General features: G+C 50.7%; 1 protein-coding gene across 5 annotated transcripts in view; it reads left to right on the forward strand.

The window, feature by feature from the left end:
• Positions 1-20747, forward strand: part of nxn (nucleoredoxin) — a 286408-nt gene that overhangs the window by 251432 nt on the left and 14229 nt on the right. For 4 of the 5 annotated variants that reach the window (XM_085964781.1, XM_085964783.1, XM_085964784.1 and 1 more), the window contains exons 6-7: positions 4817-4996; positions 9262-9383. In XM_085964781.1, coding sequence (XP_085820907.1) covers positions 4817-4996; positions 9262-9383 — 302 coding nt within the window. The remainder of the gene's footprint in view (positions 1-4816; positions 4997-9261; positions 9384-20747) is intronic. The other variant, XM_085964782.1, reaches the window with a different exon arrangement.

Raw genomic sequence — 20747 nt, forward strand, 5'->3', positions numbered from 1 at the left:
CTGTATGAGGAGCCCGGGTCTAGTCCATGCAGTCTCTGTATGAGGAGCCCGGGTCTCGTCCATGCAGTCTCTGTATGAGGAGCCCGGGTCTAGTCCATGCAGTCTCTGTATGAGGAGCCCGGGTCTGGTCCATGCAGCCTCTGTATGAGGAGCCCGGGTCTAGTCCGGGCAGCCTCTGAATGGGGCGCAGTGTGTAAGCTTCAGATCAATGGGTGTCTTGTCAAGTGAGCGCTGAGGAAGAAAGTAGGTGTCGGGCCAAATAGCTTTGCCTCTTCCCTCCCTCCCTGCTTTCTTTTCTTTTCAACTACTTTCATGGCTCAGCCCCTTTAATTGATTCGACTTATTCTTCTCCCTTGGTGTCCGTTTTTATTGTATTCATTCTGTAGAGTGCCGAGTGGAGGCATCTGTCTGGTGCTAAGTGAGCTGTACAAATGGAAGTTGATGAAAGGAGGGAGAGGTCTGATGGTTTGGACAAACAGATGATGTGTTGTGAAGCTTTTGAGAGCGGGGAGCATGGTTTAATGGGCACCGCACTTTAGGAAAGATGTGAAGGCCTTAGAGAGGGTGCAGAAAAGATATACAAGAATGATTCCAGGGATGAGGGACTTCAGTTACATGGCGAGACTAGGGGTTGTTCTCCTTGGAGCAGAGAAAGTTGAGAGGAGATTTGATAGAGGTGTTCAAAATCACGAGGGGTCTGGACAGAGGAGATAGAGAGAAACCGTTCCCATCGGCAGAAGGGTCGCGAACCAGACTGACACAGATTTAAGGTGATTGGCAGAAGGACCCAAGGCGACATGAGGAAAAACTTTTTTACGCAGCGAGTGGTTAGGATCTGGAATGCACTGCCTGAGAGGGTGGTAGAGGCGGATTCAATCACGGCTGTCAAAAGGAAGTTGGATAAATACCTGAAGGAAAACATTTTGCAGGGCTACAGGGAAAGGGTGGGGGAATGGGACTACCTGAAGTGTTCACAAAGCTGGGTGGGCGTGTGTGCTGTGAGGAGGATGCAGAGAAACTCCAGTATGGTTTGGACAGGTTACATGGCAGATGCAGTATAATGTGGATAAATGCGAGGTTATCCACTTCAGTGGCAAAAACAGGAAGACAGATTATTATCTGAACGGCAATAGATTGGGAGAAGGGGAAGTGCAACGAAACCTGGGTGTCCTTGTGCACCAGTCGCTGAAGTTAAGCATGCAGGTTCAGCAGGCGGTTAAGAAGGCAAATGGCATGTTGGCCTTCATAGCGAGAGGATTCGAGTACAGGAGCAAGGATGTCTTGCTGCAGTTGTACAGGGCCTTGGTGAGACCACACCTTGAGTATTGTGTGCAGTTTTGGTTGCCTTATCTGAGGAAGGATGTTCTTGCCATGGAGGGAGTGCAGCGAAGATTCACCAGACTGATACCTGGGATGGCAGGAATGACGTATGAGGAGAGATTGGGTCGATTAGGCTTATATTCGCTGGAGTTTAGAAGAATGAGAGGGGATCTCATTGAAACTTATAAAATTCTAACAAGACTAGACAGACTGGATGCAGGAAGGATGTTCCCGATGGCGGGGGTGTCCAGAACCAGGGCTCACAGTCTAAGGATAAGGGGTAAGCCATTTAGGACTGAGATGAGGAGGAATTTCTTCACCCAGAGAGTGGTGAACCTGTGGAATTCTCTACCACACAAGGCAGTTGAGGCCAATTCATTAAATATATTCAAGAAGGAGTTAGATATATTTCTTAAGGCTAAAGGGATCAAGGGATATGGGGAAAAGGCAGGGACAGGGTACTGAGTTTGGATGGTCAGCCATGATCTCATTGAATGGCGGAGCAGGCTCGAGGGGCCGAATGGCCTACTCCTGCTCCTATCTTCTATGTTTCTTGCAGAGAGCCGGCACGGGCTGGACGGGCCGAATGGCCTCCTTCTGTGCTGTAACCATTCTATGATTCTAATGAGGCTGTGTGTTTTTGAGAGAGAATTCTAGTGGGTCGGAGAGCAGTGACTGAAGGGTCGGCCTCCAAATACCGGGAAGGGCTGCAGGAATCTGCAACTGAGCTTTCCAAGGAGATTCTGCGTCTCCGCCACAAGCTGAGCTGCAGTTCAGTCTTTGCTCTTTGTTTTTCTTTCGACGAGTGGCTGGACCCTTACCCCCTTGCACCCGCTGTGCACGTCCTTCGGAAACTCTGACATTTTGGCAGGGCTATCCTGCAATGCTGCTTAATAACTCTTGCGCATGTGGTTTGGAAATGCAGTGCACGCAAGCTCACTAAAGACTACGCTTGGAAGCTCAAAAAGTTTAGCTATGGCAGGGGAGGGGAGGGGAGATGAAGCCTTCCAGCAGGGTTTGGCTTCTTGCCAGTACAGTGTGTTCTGACCGGCAGAGGACTGGTTCACTTTGTACTTGTGGCCTGCTTTGTATCTCGAGACATTTACAACAGTGACGACACTTCAGAAGTACTTTATTGGCTGTAAAGGGTCGTCCTCAGACCATGAACGGCGCTCTAGAAACTCAAGTTCTTTCTTTACTTTCAAATCCCTCCCTGACCCGCCTACCCAACCTCAGCAACCTAACTGTGCCCTACATACTACAGCAAACTCTTTATTATCCGGCACCGATGGGACCGGCGTGGTGCCGGTTTATCAAAAAGTCCGGATTACAGAGAGGTATAGTTAAAAGGTACGAGAGCTCCGTACACAGCAACAAATCCAGGCTTCCCTGTTGCTTAGCAACATGTGCAGGAACTCCGGCCACAGACCAAGTGTCCCTGTTGCTTAGCAACAAGTGCACGAACCCCAGTTACACAGCCACAGATCCAGGAACTGCCACTAATATGAAGTAAAACTTACCTGAACCTACTCCGGAATTTTGCCGGTTAACAGAGATTTCCGGTTATTTAGGTGCCGGTAAATCGAGAGTTTCCTGTAGCTCGCAGCGTTAGCTCCTCCAACTAGGGTCTACTGTGCATCCTTCGGGCCACCATTTGTGAATCAGCATTGAACTCAGTAAACTCATCGTTGCGCCTACTGGGCCAGAGGCTAGTTACAGTGCCGTGGGATCTTTTACATCCACCGGAGAGGGCAGATTGGGACTCGAGTTTGTCGCCCCATCTGAAAGACGGCACCACCGACAGTGCGGCCGGCGGCTCCCTCCGCACCGCACTGAAGTGCGCTTGTGTGCTCAAGTCTCTGGAGTGGGACTCAACCCACAACCTTCATGGCTCAGAGGCGAGAGCGCTACCCGCTGAGCCGTGACTGACACCTATAACAGGAAAGATAAACCCATCGCATGCGCACACACCTGTGTATACACACCTGTGGAATTCTCTACCGTAGAAGGCAGTAGAGGCCAATTCATTAAATATATTCAAGAAGGAGTTGGATATATTTCTTAAGGCTAAAGGGATCAAGGGATATGGGGAGAAAGCAGGGACAGGGTACTGAATTTGGATGATCAGCCATGATCGCATTGAATGGCGGAGCAGGCTCGAGGGGCCGAATGGCCTACTCCTGCTCCTATCTTCTATGTTTCTATGTTGTTTAGCGCAATATATTATAGGACAGTAAAGGTAACTCAGCCTTTGAACGAGGGCTGTCAAGTTTTAAAATGTCCCTTTTTAAAAATTATATAAACACACACACACACTAATACATACGCACACGCACACACACGTATACGTAGGCACACATGCGCACGCACACACACCTGTGTATACACACACACGCACACATATATGTAGGCCCTGGGTACCCCCTGCACATGACAATCCTCCGCCAACCCTAGCATTGCCCCCCCACACCCCCCCCAGCCCCGTTTGTGAATGGTACTCTCGCCAATTAACATGAGCACAGAATGGTGTTGATCGCCTGAATCATTGTACAACTGTGTGTCTTCGAATCACCGGTGTGTGCTTGTAATTCTAATTAATGTCATTCTAATCATTGTACCTTTTCAGGAGGAAGGAAAAAAAGTTAGAAAACCCCAAATGGTTGTTTAAAGTTGATTAGTAATTCTCTCTGAGGCAGTTTGTTTTATAGGAGCCATAGTGATGGTGACGCTCTTTAAACAGAATTCTCTACGCTCGTCATTGTGGTGTTAAATAATTACAGCAGTGAGGGAGGGAGAACAGAGTTGAGAATTTAGTCCTTTTCAGGAGCTGTCACATGGCTGTTGCTCTAATGAGATCTCAGTGGGATTGACTCAAGTCTTGTTCGTCTGCCGTGCATATTTTCTCAACCAATGTTTTGGCGTCTTTCCATTATTATGTTTATACATGTCTAACACTAGCACTTGAATTAAATTAAACTACAAGGACCCCCCCTCGCACCCTCTGCCATCTCCATCCCTTCCTCATTCAACTTTGTGTCAAAACACCAGAATCTGCTGAAAATGATGGGCAGTTAATCAAACTTACCAGGCGTGAAAGGAGAAGAAAGGTGGCTCTTTGAATCTTTACTGGGGTGTAACGGTTCCTGGGCTCACATAACACAGAGCCGCGTGAACCGGGTGCAGTCTGGGACCTTCTAGCCAGATTTTGAGTGTGGTGGGGGGCGGGGGGGGGGGGGAAGTGGAAATGCAGACTGTTGCTGGGTCACTTTTAGCAGCGCACAAAAGAAGGATCTACCAAATAAACATTTAGATCAGTTCCATCAGGTTCCAGGGCTCCGAACCCCAGATTTGGAGACGATTACAGCCGCCAAATGCTGAAGTCACCTCTGGGAAAGGCAAAGAGCCAACTGGTCAAGATTGATTTTCTTGAACTGCTGCTGTTGGTGAAGTTGAGCAGAAAGACCAAATAATCACCAACGTTTTGTTTTATACGCAGGCATTCCAACCCTTATTATCCTGGACCAGGAGGGAAAGATAATCACACGCCAGGGGCGGCCGGCAGTGCTCAATGACATGGATTGCAAAGAATTTCCATGGCACCCCAAACCGGTATTAGAACTTACAGAGTCCAACGCCATGCAGCTGAATGAGGGGCCCTGCCTTGTTCTGTTTGTGGGTATGAAGTGTTAGTCATGTATCTCCCTTTATATATGTATCTGTGTGGCTGTGTGTCTATATATACGTGTGTGTGTGTGCCTACATATACATGTGTGTGTATGTGCGTGTATACACGTGTGTGTGCATGCGCATGTGTGCCTACATATACGTGTGTGTGCCTACGTGCGTGTGTGTGTACACACAGGTGTGTGTGCATGTCCCTACATATGTGTGTGCCTACATGTGTGTATACACACGTGTGTGTATATATACACGTGTGTGCCTACATATATGTATGTGTGAGTGTGTGTATATGGTGTATGTGCATGCATGTGTGTGTGTTTATATAATTTTTTTTTTAAGGGACATTTTAAAACTTGACAGCCCTCATTCAAAGGCTGAGTTACCTTTCCTGTCCTATAATACATTGTGCTAAACAACCAAGTGATGGGTTTATCAGATCATTTGTGTGATTTAATTGCGTATCTGACACCAGGGCCGTTTTCAGATCCCTTTTGGGGTGACTGCCTGATAATTATGAGAAGCAAAAATTGGGACTGTAGATGGTCAGGTCACTATTCAGTTGTATTATTTTTTTATTAAAGGAAAGAAGTGTAGGCAGACACGAGTGGCGCAGTCTCCGGTTCACACCTGCAAATAGGTCAGGCATGTATGACAGCAAGACCGGCCTGCTCACTAGCGCTGAGTGTGTTTGAACAATGCCCCACGCCTGTGCTGTTCCGATGGGGGAAGAAGGGCCATTGTGTGAGGGCTTCAGGAAGCGTGGATTATGGGCCACTCGGCCTCGATTTTTGTCCTCTGCATCCCTGTACTTTCTCCTGGCTGCTCCTCCATATGTTGATCCTTGATCACGTCCTTGGTCTTTCCCCGAAATGCTGCCTGTATCTTTTCCCCAGGACCTCATTCCCTGCGCCTCCGTGGATTCCAGTCTGGCTGCCCGCTGATCACGGCCTTGACCTGCTCTCACTTGTTGCCTTTGATCGGCGGTAGATCCTAACTTTAGCTGGCGGCCTTCATCATGTTCTTTCGACGGTCCCTTATCTAAAATCCAGTTTCATTCGGGTACCATTCTCAACTAAGTGCAATTCTTTGTGATCTGAAAGTAAAGTGACTGAGACAGCTTGTTACAGGAATATACAAGTGTCGACAAGAGGGGGTGGGTTAGTTCTCTGTTTGTGTACCTGTTTCTCAAAGCCAGATGATACGCAAGGTAAATGAATGTGTCCAGAGTTGGCAATGGGAAATACAGAACTGTAGTTACATCGAGTCTTCAGTACAGAAACAGGCCATTCGGGCCCAACTGATCTGTGCCGGTGTTTATGCTCCACATGAGCCTCCTCCCACCCCTCTTCATCTCACCCCATCAGCACATCCTTCTAGTTGGGACAACAGAAACCAATTTATTTTTCCGTAACTGTGAAATGAGCCCATCACGGAGACAGGGAATACAGAACCGAGTTCATAGCAGAAACACTCACCTTGAATCAAATTCAGCCAGCACAGTGGGACTGAGCTATCCAATCAGCTTTAGTCCATTATATGGAAACCTTATCCTATTAACTTGTCATATTGGCTGTGGAAGCTGAGGGTTACCAAGCATTGATAGATCCCTTTGGCTCCTATTTAAAGGAATGTGAGTATAAAAGTCCGACAATGGGTAAATGCTTTGATTATTTGGCTGACAACCAACACCTGTATAGCTCGTTTTTTTTGAAAGAAACTTTAACAAAAAAAGACTTGCATATATACAGTACCGTTCACAACCTCAGGACGTCCCAAAGCACTTTACAGCCCATGAAGTACTTTTTGAAGTGTAGGAAACGCAGCAACCAATTTGTGCACAGCAAGCTCCCACAAACAGCAATGTGATAATGACCAGATAATCTGATGTTGATTTAGGGATAAATATTGGCCCTAGAACACTGGGGAGAACTCCCCTGCTCTTCTCCGAAATAATGCCATGGGATCTTTTACGTCCACCTGAGAGCAGACGGAGCCTCGGTTTAACGTCTCATCCGAAAGACGGCATCTCCGACAGTGCAGAACTCCCTCAGCACTGCACTGGAGTGTCAGCCTGGATTTTTGTGCACAAGTCTCCAGAGTGGGGGATAGAATCCACAACCACATAATATTTAAATTATGTTATAATAACATTATAATCCACACAATGCTCTGGTGGAACAATAGCTAATGTAGTGGCAGTCAAAATGCAAAAGTTACATTGCTTGAGTAACATAAATACCATGGCAACAAGAGCAGGCCAGAGGTTGGGTATTCTGCGGCAAGTGTCTCACCTCCTGACTCCCCAAAGCCTTTCCACCATCTACAAGGCACAAGTAAGGAGTGTGATGGAATACTCTCCACTTGCCTGGATGAGTGCAGCTCCAAGAACACTCAAGAAGCTCGACACCATCCAGGACAAAGCAGCCCGCTTGATTGGCACCCCATCCACCACCTTAAACATTCACTCCCTCCACCACCGGCGTACCGTGGCTGCAGTGTGTACCATCTACAAGATACACTGCAGCAACTCGCCAAGGCTTCTTCGGCAGCACCTCCCAAACCCGCGATCTCTTCCACCTAGAAGGACAAGGGCAGCAGACGCATGGGAACACCACCACCTCCAAGTTCCCCTCCAAGTCACACACCATCCTGACTTAGAAATATATCAGCCATTCCTTCATCGTTGCTGGGTCAAAATCCTGGAACTCCCTCCCTAACCGCACTGTGGAAGCACCTTCACCACACGGACTGCAGCGGTTCAAGAAGGTGGCTCACCACCACCTTCTCAAGGGCAACTAGGGATGGGCAATAAATGCTGGCCTTGCCAGCGACGCCCACATCCCATAAAAACAAATTTAAAAAGTCACTAACCCTATGTGCAACCGAGCTATGCGTGCTAGGAAACTCCGAGATTCAATCTCCGTGCTGGCCTCCATGCCCCTGGGCTGGCAGCGGAGAAATTTAACCAGGCTTCCAGCTTCTCGCTGAGGCCTTGTGACTCATGCTGGAAAGTGCACAGGTGAGAACAGAACCTGGCCTGCTTCTGTGATGCCCCCTGCAGCGGAACAGACTGCTGACATCATTTGGCGCTTTGGACGAGGGGCCTGAGGGCATCTGGCACCCATGGAACTGCGGCCCCCCCCCCCCCCCCAGCGCAACCTGCGCTTTCAGAAGAGGGGGAGGGACTGCAACTGGCCCCCAGACTGGAGTTGACAGTCATTTGAACTACAAGGGAGTCGAGGGGTACGGGGAGAGAGTGGGAAAGTGGTGTTGAGGCCAAGATTGGATCAGCCATGATCTTATTGAATGGCGGAGCAGGCTCGAGGGGCCGATTGTCCTGCTCCTGCTCCTGTTTCTTATGTTGACATCTCATTGGCATTTGCGAGGATTGGGTGAACTGTCACTGAGGTTCACCTCCCGATGCCTGCCTTCCACATAACTTGTTTCAGGCACCTAGCGGCTGGCAGTGCTGAGAGGCAAGGCTTGGCCATTGTTGGCCTTACCCTGAAGTCTCCCGGGTGAGAAGCCCTCAGGCACTTGCATAGGAACAGCTGTCGACCATTCAGCCTCTCGAGCCTGTTCCGCCATTCAATGAGATCATGGATGATCTGTGACTTAACTCTATGTACCTGCCTTTGCCGCATATCCCTTAATACCCTTTGTTAACAAAAATCTATCAATCTCAGATTTAACATTAACAATTGACCCAGAAGAGAGTTTCAAACTTCTCCCACCCTTTGCACGTTGAAGTGTTTCCGAACTTCACTCCTGGAAGGCCTGGCTCTAATTTTTAGGCCATGTCCCCTGGTGAGCGTGAGTGGGCTATTCCACTGTGAGGTGCATTGTAGACGAGCTAGATCCTGACCTAACCCAACATCCAGCGCACGTGCACTTTTCAGAAGCAGAATTGAAAGTTACAAAGGATATGTATAGCTAGAGATCCTTGAATCGTCCAGCCAAGGAAAGGCAGCTGAGTCGGGGCGAATAATGTAGAATGGGAGGTTTGCTAGATATTCTGGAGTTTTTCCTCGATTTAGCTTATTGAGAGAGGGGGAAGGGAAAAAATTGAGAAGAACCTTTCCTTAGGAGATGAAATGGATTGGATATAACCAGAGAGATAAATGTACATGTTCTCAATTCCATTCCCTTAGGCCTTGTGTTTCTAAACCTTCTACTAGAGTGCAACCTGGAAGCTTGGGAGTCGACACTTGTTTTCACCTGCATTATTGTGACGCTGTTTCCATTTTGACTTTCCTTTAGATTCTGAAGAGGAGGAAATAGAACCAGCAAAACAACTGATTCAGCCAATCGCAGAGAAGATTCTCTCCGAGCACAAAGCAAAAGATGAAGATCCACCACTACTGTTCTTTGTGGCGGGCGAGGTAGGCACAAGGTTCATCCAACAGATAGATTCATTGAGTTCAACAGTGAGATGTCTGCTTCAAAACTATCTGAAAGAAGGAAAGACTTGCATTTCTATAGCACCTTTCAGGATTTCCCAAAGCACTTTACAGCCAATGAAGTCGTTTTGAAGCCGAGTCACTCTTGTAATGTAGGAAATGAGGCAACCGACAGCAAGGTCCCACAGACAGCAATGTGATATTGACCGGATAATCTGTTTTATTGATGTTGGTTGAGGGATAAATATTGGTCAGAACACAGTGGGGGAGAACTCCCCTGCTCCTCTTCAGAATAATGTCATGGGCTCTTTTACATCCACCTGAGAGAGCAGACGGGGCCTGGGTTTAACGTCTCATCCGAAAGACGGCACCTCCGACAGTGCGGCGCTCCCTCAGCACTGCACTGGGACCGTCGGCCTGGATTTTTGTGCTCAAGTCTCTGGAGTGGGACTTGAACCCACGACCTTCTGACTCAGAGGCGAGGGTGCTGCCCGCTGAGACAGCCTTAATTGAGAAACCTGGTTGAAGGACCAAGTGTGGAAATGACCAAGATTGAAAAGCGTTCGAGAGGTAAGTGTGTAAGTAGTGAATGGATGAACCCAAACTTGGGTTTTAACTGCCCGTGGATTGTAGGAAGAAGGGAGATTGAGGGGGGGTTAGGGAGATCCACAGGTTTGAAGTCCTGGGAAATAATAGTTAGAGTAGGAGATGGGACACTGAACAAATGCAGTGTGCCACAATGGTGGGGCGCTTGTGTTTCACAGTTTCTCTGATCTCAACTGGGAAAGGAACGGAAGAGAGTGCATCAGACTAAGACCGTGTGCATCGCCCCAACGGTGAACCATCAGGGATGTTGTTGTTCAGATCCTAGCAAGGGCTTGGCTTCGCTGGGGAGTAGATCACCTGCTCTTGGTGTCAACCAGCGAAGGTCACCGAGAGAGGGAAAAATAATTAAATCTGGGAGAGGGAAACACAAATAAAAAGCGAGTCAGTCTTGGGGAAACTGTTAAAATTTCCAAATGTTTCTAAAATTTGGGCATAATCTTAGAATTCGAGCCAAACTGGTTAACAGCAAATCCAGGAAAAACATCTTCAACAAATATTTGCAAAAATGTGTAACACTGCTCCAAAGTGCAAAGATATTAAGACAATTGAGGTGTTAACAACAACTTGCATTTATATGTGCCTTTAACATAGAAAAATGACCCAAGGCGCTTCACGGCGAAACATAGAAGATAGGAGCAGGAGTAGGCCATTCGGCCCTTCGAGCCTGCTCCGCCATTCAATGAGATCATGGCTGATCATCCAAATTCAGTACCCTGTCCCTGCTTTCTCCCCATATCCCTTGATCCCTTTAGCCTCAAGAAATATATCCAACTCTTTCTTGAATAAAGTTAATGAACTGGCCTCCACCGCCCTCTGTGGTAGAGAATTCCACAGGTTCACCACTCTCTGGGTGAAGAAATTCCTCCTCATTTCAGTCCTAAATGGCTTACCCCTTATCCTTAGACTATGACCCCTGGTTCTGGACTCCCCGGCCATCAGAAACATCCTTCCTGCATCTAGTCTGTCCAGGCCTGACAGAATTTTATAGGTTTCGATGAGATCCCCTCAATCTTCTAAACTCCAGTGAGTATAAGCCCAATCGACACAATCTCTCCTCATACGTCATTCCTGCCATCCCAGGTATCAGCCTGGTGAATCTTCGCTGCACTCCCTCCATGGCAAGAACGTCCTTCCTCAGGTAAGGCGACCAAAACTGCACACAATACTCAAGGTGCGGCCTCACCAAGGCCCTGTACAACTGTAGCAAGACATCCTTGTTCCTGTACTCGAACCCTCTTGCTATGAAGGCCAACATACCATTTGCCTTCTTAACCGCCTGCTGCACCTGCATGCTTACCTTCAGCGACTGGTGCACAAGAACACCCAGGTCTCTTTGCACTTCCCCTTCTTCCAATCTACTGCCATTCAAATAATAATCTGCCTTCCTGTTTTTGCCACCAAAGTGGATAACCTCACATTTATCCACATTATAGTGCATTTGCCATGTTTCTGCCCAATCACCCAACCTGTCCAAATCGTACTGGAGTTTCACGACATCCTCCTCACAGCTTACCCTCCCACCCAGCTTTGTGTCGTCTGCAAATTTGGAGATATTACATCCAATTCCCTCGTCCAGATCATTAATATATATTGTGAACAGCTGGGGTCCTAGGACCGATCCTTGCAGTACCCCACTAGTCACTGCCTGCCACTCGGAAAACGACCCGTTTATTCCAACTCTTTGCTTTCTGTCCGCCAACCAGTTCTCTATCCAAGTGAATACCTTGCCCCCAATCCCATGTGCCTTAATTTTGCACGCTAATCTCTTATGTGGGACCTTATCGAAAGCCTTCTGAAAGTCCAAATACACCACATCCACTGGTTCTCCCTTATCTATTTTACCAGTTACATCCTCAAAAAATTCCAGTAGATTAGTCAAGCATGATTTACCTTTTGTAAATCCATGTTGACTTTGTCCGATCCTGTCACTCCATGTTGACTTTGTCCGATCCTGCCGCTAAGCGAAAGATGTGACCAGAAGCTTGGTCAAAGAGATGGAATTTAAGAAGCGTCTTAAAGGAGAAGAGGGAGGTGAAAATGTAGAGGGTTTTAAGGAATTTCAGATTAAGGGGACAGTCGCCAATGGTGGGCTGAAGGGGGGGGAGAAATGCACAAGGAGCTGGAGCCAGAGGAATGGAGAATTTTGGGGGGACATTTTAGAACTGGAGGAGGATAGAGAATTGAGGGAAGGGTGAGGCCATGGAGGGATTTAAACTTTTTTTTAATTTAAGGCTTTGGAGTCCTGGAGCCAATGTAAGTCATCAATGCTGGACATGATACGCGAGTGGGACTTGGTGCGGGGGATAGGATACGAGCAGAAGAGATTTGAAAGAGTAGGTTGGCCTGGAGGGCATTGGAATAATCAAGTATGGAGATGAGAAAGGCATGCAGGAGGATTTGAGCAACAGATGGTGAAGTTAGGTGGGAGGTGTTGCAGACTTGAAAGTAGGTGGTCGTTTATGATAGAGAGGATATAGGCCTAGAAATTCAGTTGTTTGCGCCAGCCGCTAGCGCCTTAGGAGGAGGAGAAGTGGGGTGCTAAGCGACTGGCGCCCGGGCGCAGCACGATCTGCGCCTCTCGCGAACTTCAGTTAAGATTTAGCGGCGACGCCAAACCTTTGCGCGCACTCAGCTGCGCGCGCAGATCCTGCCGTCATTTCATGGCGCAACGCCCTTTGTGCGCCCCAAACCGGAAATTCAGTGGCGCCGGCCTATTGTGCGCCTGGCGCCCCTAGCGACTGGTAGAGGGGAACGGTTCCCAGTCGCTGCAGGGGGCGCTAATTAAAGGGGACTCCTCCTGCAGTATAAATGGCAGCCATTTTGCACCACTCCTTCTTTGTAAGAGACGGATCTTTGGAGAGAGACAAAGATAGAGAGCTTTCTGGTTTGGCTCAACACTCGCACAGGTACTTGTGGCTTCAGGCCACAGCTTTGCACTTGTCTTTAACTTCAGAGTCATAGCATTGATTGGAAACATATAATGGGGGCTGCAATGGGTGGAAACATTGGGCTTCTCCATTGCATTCAAAGGGCTCAGAGACGCCATGAGAGAGTGCCAGTCATGGCCAGACGGAGAAGGGGCAACAGGCGTCGGCAAAGGAGGCCTTACCCACCCAGGGTATACCGCCAGCAGTTCTCATATCTGAACATGTCTGAGGAGCAGTGTGTTCGGAGGCTGCGATTCAGAAGGGCGGTGGTCACTGAGATCTGCCACCTGCTTCGCGGAGATCTGCAGCCACAGCTGAGGAGCAGGACGTCTCTGTCGGTGGCAGTAAAGGTGACGGTGGCTCTCAACTTCTATGCCACCGGCTCCTTCCAATCCGCTACTGGGGACATTTCCAACATCTCCCAGTTTGCGGTACATTGCTGCATCCGCCAGGTGACCAATGCCCTTTTCAGAAGGAGACGTCAGTTCATCTCCTTCCCCATGACCGTTGACAAGCAGCAACAGCGTGCAATGGGCTTTGCAGCATTAGCGGGCTTCCCCATGGTGCAGGGCGCCATTGACTGCACGCATGTGGCTTTGCGGGCACCTCTAGAGAATGCCGAGGATTACCGCAACCGGAAGGGCTACCATTCGCTCAACGTGCAGTTGGTGTGTGACCACGGGCAGCTCATCCTAGCTGTCAATGCCCGCTTTCCAGGCAGCAGCCACGATGCCTTCATCCTGCGCCAGACTTCTGTGGCAGACATGTTTGAGGCCCAGCCTTACCCACGAGGATGGCTTCTCTGGGACAAAGGCTATCCTTTGTGCACCTGGCTGATGACCCCGCTCCGTGCGCCCAGCACCCCTGCTGAAGAGGGATACAATGAGAGCCATCAAGCAACCAGGAACATCATTGAGCAAACAATCGGCGTGCTGAAGCAACGGTTCCACTGTCTGGATCGTTCCGGGGGAGCCCTACAGTACTCGCCTGAGCGAGTCTCCCATTTCGTTGTCGTGTGCTGCATGCTGCACAACCTGGCTATCCGCAGGACTCAGCCACTGCCAGCAGACATTGGAGGACCACCAGAGGAGGAGGAGGACGACCAGCACAGGAGGGAGGCAGAAAGTGCAAGGGCTGCCCGTCGGCGGCTTATTGCAAGTCGGTTCTAGGCCCCCTCTCAGGGAATGGCTTGTGCCAATGGCAGAAGATGAATGTAGCCGCTCCACAAGCCCTCAGCCGAGCAGGGCAACCAGGACTTCCAAAAGAAAGCATGGACAGTGCGATTTAAGAATTTTTTTTACTATGATACCTCTGTGCCCTTCCCACATGACAAACTAATGGAGAGAAACCCCCCCCAAAAACACAAATACACCAGTCTCGGCCTTTACAAGTAAAACAAATATACCAGTCTCGGCCTTTAAATATGAAACAAATACACCAGTCTCGACCTTTAAATATGAAACAAATACACCAGTCTCGGCTTTTATATATGAAACAAATACACCAGTCTCAGCTTTTATAAGTAAAACAAAACATTTGGCCACATCTTCTACTTTTTCCCCTGCGAGGGTGATCCGTTTCGCTTCCGTGACTGGCCCCTACCCGCCCTGCAGCTCCTCCTCAATGGGACCCCAGTGGCTGCAGCAAGGCTGGGGGAAGGCTGCTGAGGGTCAGATGGTGAGATGGCAGATGCCCTTGGGGGTCGGCCTGGAGGGGCCGGCTGCTGACTGCTCCAACTCTGCTTGGGCGGCAGCAGTCTGTCCAACAGCTGGTGGCAGCTGCAATGGAGGAGTGACAGTGTTGGCTGCAGGAATGCTGCCAACCTGACAGATCACAGGCACTCCCTGGTCGGCTGAGACATTGGCACGCGCACGGGCCAGCACTGCAGCATGCGCAGCAATCTGCTGAGGCACAGACTGCTGGGCTGCTGCGGCACAGCGAGTGCCCCAGCGATGCCTGGCCGATCCAGCGAGTGTGGCAGCAGTTAGTGCCCGTGTGGCCCTGGTCTGTGTCTGCATGACAGCAGCCAGTGAATGCACGGCACGACTGAGCACTTGGCTAGAAGCCGCCTGTGAAGCAGCGAAGTCCTGCTGACTCCTAGCCTGTGCTGCCGCGATGTCCTGCAGACTCCTGGCCTGTGCTGTACTGAATTGTTGCAGACTCCTGGCCTGTGCTGCACTGAATTGTTGCAGACTCCTGGCCTGTGCTGCCGCGACGTCCTGCAGACTCCTGGCCTGTGCTGCCCCGAATTCCTGCACACTCCTTGCCAGTGACTCTATGGAGTCAGGCATCCTTGCCACTGCAGCCATGAGCTCGGTGTGCCTGCGCTCAGCCTGGGCGCCCATTTCCGCTAGGAGCCGCACCTCCTCTGCGCTCACCGTAGCAGGACTGGAGGCCGCACTCACCCTCCGGGGAGAAGGCCGCCAAGCTTCCCCACCCCTCCCGCGTTGCTGCAGCCCGCTGGTCCCCGGAGCTTCACTATCCTCCGACCCTTCCCCCCTGCTCCCCTCCAGGGAAGACGTGTCCCCATCATGGCCATGGGCTGCCTCGGCTGAGGGTGTCCCTGATGGGCTGGCTTCCTCTTCCTCCTCCTCTATGTCTGACTCGGACACAGTGCCAGCTTGAGGGGCCGCCTCCTCACCTGGCGAGTCACCATCTGAAAGCAGGGAGGCACAAGAGTTGCTTTAGAGTGAGGACAGGGCGGCAGCGAGGGAGGCATGAGTGCTGCTGTGCACTGCATTGGTTCGATAGTGGCAAAGGATGCTGGCGTGAGGCGCAAGTGGAAAGGGAGAGGTCAAAAAGGTGATGACCTTACCATTGGTGCCCAGAACAGGGTCAGCATCTCCAGTGGCGACGGGGCCACTCAGCCGGCCTGCCATGATCCGCTCCACTTGCTGCTCGAGGTCGCTCAGCTGTTTCAGGTCAGGACGGCCTCCCCCGGTCTGTCGCTGCTGTCTTCTGTTATGCGCCAGCTTGGCCTGCAAGAGAAAGGACCGCCTCTAAGTACAGTGTCAAGCCCTGATCTTGCCCGCACTGCCTCCCATGTTCGATTAGCCCTGACAGTGTCTAAAGTCCTGATTGCGCAAGTGCTTTTCATGACAGTCCCATAGCTGCTGGATGAGGGCTGGCCATTAGGGCTTTCAGACCTGTTTGGCCATAAAGTGAGGTGCACATGCAGGGATGAGGAGGATACTGGAAAGGGTACTCACCCTGACAACCCGAGTGAGGTCGTTGAATTTTTTCCAGCACTGGGTTGGTGTCCTGCCAACCACGCTGTTGGACGTGACCCTGTTTGCCACATCTCTCCATGCTTTCCGATATTCGGCGGGCAGCGGCCTCCTGCCACCCTCAGGGAAGAGGATATGGCGCCTGCGGTCCACTGCGCCAACCAGCAGCCTCAGGTCACCCTCGCCGAAGCGCTGCGCTCTCTCCCTGGCCTTCTCCATTCTTCTGGGCGTGGAGCTGTTCCAGAAGCAGTGTTCAGGCCTTGCCTTAGGGCTGCAGTGTGCAGGGCGTGGCAGCCAAGAAATTCCACCCTCCCCCTTTAAGTGCTGACCGGCGCCTGACTGTCTGGCCTCAGTGAGCAACTCGCCGCACCTGCGCTGCGCCCGCCTTCGGTGTTTGCGCCCCGGATCGCCGGCTTAGCGCCTAATGATAGTCGTGCATCGCCTGCTTTAGCGCAGCAGCAACCTCTTGGGGCGATGCAACTGAATATCGGCGAAGGTGGCACTAAGTTGCGCCGGGCGCAAAAGTTAGCGAACGCCATGCTGTAGCGCCCCAAACGTGGCTATACTGAATTTCTAGGCCATAGAATCATAGACTGGTTACAGCACAGAAGGAGGACATTCGGCCCGTCGAGCCCGTGCCAGCTCTCTGCAAGAGCACTTCAGCTAGTCCCATATAAGGAGTCAGAAACTTGGCTTGGGGTCGAACTGTGTGGCTCAGCCTGAGGCGGTGGCAAGACTATGGAGCTTGAGTTGGGGGCAGCTGAAGACAATAGCTTCAGTCTTCCCAACGTTAATCAGGAGCAAATTATGGCTCATCCAAGACAAAGGGGGAGAAATTGAGAATAGCCCCGTTTGGAGCGCCAGCCTCGCCAGGGCACTAAAAGTAGCGCCCCGGAAACATTCGCGCCCGCCCACCGGAAATTGAGTGGTTGCGCCCCAAAGGGAAGTGCGGCGCTACTGGAGGCGCCCCACATCCCTCTTGGGGCGCTGCGAGTGAATATCGTGCCGCAGCGCCACACGCTGCGGCACGTCGCGCTGCGGTATTGCAGGCCTTCCTCCCCTTCTTAAAGGGGAGGGGCCTTGTGCAGCACGATCTGGGGCCCAGCTGGGCCCCCGAGGATCGGGAGTGCAGGCAAAAGAGCCTGGCACTGAAGAGAAGTGCCGGGCTCTTGGAGCGCAGCCGGCACTCCGCGGGGTGGGGGGGTTCAGGAGGCCGGGGACGGGAGCGCAGGCAGGTGCTGGCCGGCGGCCAACAACAAAAATGGCCGCCCCGCACCTCGCCTTTAATTTTGCCTCCCCGGCCGCAGGTAGGCCCCCCTGAACCGGTCGGACATAGCGTCCGGCGGTAAATCAGGGGGCGCTGCCGAATATCGCGGCCGGGGCATCAGCGGGGCGCTGCGCACACCGATGACATCATCGGCAGCGGTGCAGCGCTAACGGTTAGCGCCACCACTAACGTCCCGCGGAATTTAGCGGGAGGCGTGGGCAGTGCCGCGCCCGGGCGCGAGTTGGCTTGCGACCCACTTAGCGCCCTCTTAAGGCGCTAACAGGTGGCGCAACCTACTGAATTTCTCCCCCAAAGGGTCTAACGGGGCAATAGAGGGGCTAAGAGAGGGAGTGGAGAGTGGTTTAAAAGGGAGACGGATTGAGATGCAAGAGCAGTAAAGAATTTGAAGAATGGGTGGGGAATTGGGGTTAAGAAGGAAGAGCTGCCGTAGCAAACAAAATTGGAGCAAGCTGGATGGGCCGAATGGTCTACTCTTGTTTGTGACATGCATTTGAGAACTGGAAATGGTCAAAGAGCTTCCTGGCACTCGCCATCATGGCTCACACATGAAGGATTGATTGAGTTATTGAAGGATGTCTGGTATGCACAGAACTAAAACCCAGCACAACGAGATACCTCCAGGAGGGAAGGAGAGAGACGGGGACAAAAGCAGGTACGGTAGTGTGGTGATTCCGGTACTCGACCAGCAACCGAGTGTGCAGTTCTGGTCACATTACAGGAAAGATGTGATTGCACTAGAGAGGGTACAGAGGAGATTTACAAGGATGTTGCCGGGAGTAGAGAATCTTAGCTAAGAGGAAAGACTGGATAGGCTGGGTCTGTTTTCCTTGGAACAGAGGAGGCTGAGGGGAGACCTTATTGAGGTGTATAAAATTATGAGGGGCATAGATAAAGTGGATAGAAAGGACCTATTTCCCTTAGCAGAGGGGTAAAAAACCAGGGGGCACAGATGTAAAGTAATTGGTGGAAGGTTTAGAGGGGTTTTGAGGGGAAATTTCTTCACCCAGAGGGTTGTGGGGGTCTGGAACTCACTGCCTGAAAGGATGGTAGAGGCAGGAACCCTAACCACATTAAAAAAGTACTCGGATGTGCACTTGGGATGCTCTAACCTGCAGGGCTACGGACCAAGAGCTGGGAAGTGGGATTAGGTTGGATAGCTCTTTGTTGGCCGGCGCGGACACGATGGGCCGAAATGGCCTCCTTCCGTGCTGTAACTTTCTATGATTCTAAGATGATAATTCAAATTCCACCGTGGCAAACTGTGAAATTGAATTCAATAAAGCTGGTCATTTGTGGGTTGGTATCAGAATCACGTGACGATGAAAGCTGATACACTGTCGTTTTTAAAAAAAAAAAAAAACAACTGGTTCAACAACGTCCATCGGGGAAGGGAACCTGCCACCCCTAATGGGTCTGGACCGCATGTGACTCCAGCCTACACTAATTGGTTGGCTCTGAATGGATGGGGAATAAATGCCCACGTTTCACCACGCATACCTAAAAAAAATCGAGAGAAGGAATTCTTTTGGCTCGGTTTTGACATCATTCCACGTTACGGTTGATGCCAGACGATATCTCATCAGCGTGATCATTCCAAAGCTCCGATAGGAATCTTGCTTTTGGTGAAGTGGGGGAAAGAGAAGAGATTGGATTTCCTAACGGGCCACCTCAATTTGCAGCGGTTATGCCAGGTGCCGGATTGGCACAGCAGTAATGTCAGGGTTCAGTGATTTCCATATTTATATCTGATAAGCGTTTTATTTCAGCACAGAGCGGTCAGTACATCTGGTATTGGTGATGTTTGCCAGGCGCACGTATCTGGGTTTTTTCTTTCCCTTTCCCTCCAGCCCATGCAGATCCTAAAAGCTTCCAGCCTTGCTGTAATTGGAAACATTCCCTTAACATGAGAACATGCTTAGCATTAACTAGCAACAGATTTCTGTGCTTGCTGACTGTCAGATACAACTCGCAACAGAAAGGCAAAAGCTAATATTTCCCCTCCATGAAGACAAGCGGCTGTTTGGGTAGGGGACATAACCTGGCAGAAATGGCCCTTTAATGTCCTGTGTGTTAAGTACCGGCCAGGTATCTTGGCGCTGCTGCACACAGTTAGGCTCCAGTTGCAGCTGTTTATGCTGGTTGCTGGATGGAGCACATTCTCAGCGGGTAACCGCCTTTTCTTCAGTTGAGCTGCTCGCCCTCCTATCTCTGAACCAGATGGTTATGAGTAGTGTGGGAGGGGGGTGGGGGGTAACAAGATACTGAGGCTCATTGAAGAGCTTGTTCGTTGGGGAGGGAGGGCAGCAATGTTCCAAGTTAAACATTCACTCCCTCCACCACCGGCGCACCGTGGCTGCAGTGTGCACTGTTAATAACTAGACATTCTTATTATGAACAGTTAGCTTCTAGCTAGTCATTTATTCAGTACACGTTCTCTAGGTACAGCATCTGTAGAGATTCAGCATGTGTACTTCTGTGTGAAGGCTTCCATCTTGACTACTGCCTTGTGGGTAGCCTAGTGCATCGTGGGTAGTGTAGTCTTAAACACATACAACTAAATATACAGCTCTATGGCTCCATCTAGTGTACCACTCTAGAATGACATGTTATTGATCATTACATGCACCATCTACAAGATGCACTGCAGCAACTCGCCAAGGCTTCTTTGGCAGCACCTCCCAGACCTGCAACCTCTACCACCTAGGACAGGGGCAGCAGGCTCATGGGAACACCATCGCCTCCAAGTTCCCCTCCAAGTCACACACCATCCTGACTTGGAAATATATCGGCCGTTCCTTCATCGTCGCTGGGTCAAAATCCTGGAACTCCCTCCCTAACAGCACTGTGGGAGTACCTTCACCACTCGGACTGCAGCGGTTCAAGAAGGCGGCTCACCACCACCTTCTCGAGGGCAATTAGGGATGGGCAATAAATGCTTGCCTTGCCAGCGACGTCCACATCCCAGGAATGAATACAAACCAAAGTTGTCTTTGTTGTGCGCGCCTGTTTACTTCGCTGCACGGACCCTTTAAATTCCTGCTCATGTGGTATTTCAAATGGAACAGCTTGTGAGTGGCCTGCCCGGGCCCCTGCGGATTACCGCCCGGGCCCCTGCGGATTACCGCCCGGGACCCTGCGGATTACCGCCCGGGACCCTGCGGATTACCCCCCCAACCACGCACGCGCGCAACCTAGCCGGAACATTGGTGGGCGGGCGGGGGAGAATTGGAGGTTTTTCTCTTTGGATGGATGTGCTAAGATGGGTGGAATGGTTTTCCTTATCTGTATTCATCTTGTG

Source organism: Somniosus microcephalus, chromosome 22, assembly GCF_052327205.1.
Source record: "Somniosus microcephalus isolate GS21.2 chromosome 22, FLI_Smic_1.0, whole genome shotgun sequence".
In the NCBI taxonomy this organism is placed as follows: domain Eukaryota; kingdom Metazoa; phylum Chordata; class Chondrichthyes; order Squaliformes; family Somniosidae; genus Somniosus; species Somniosus microcephalus.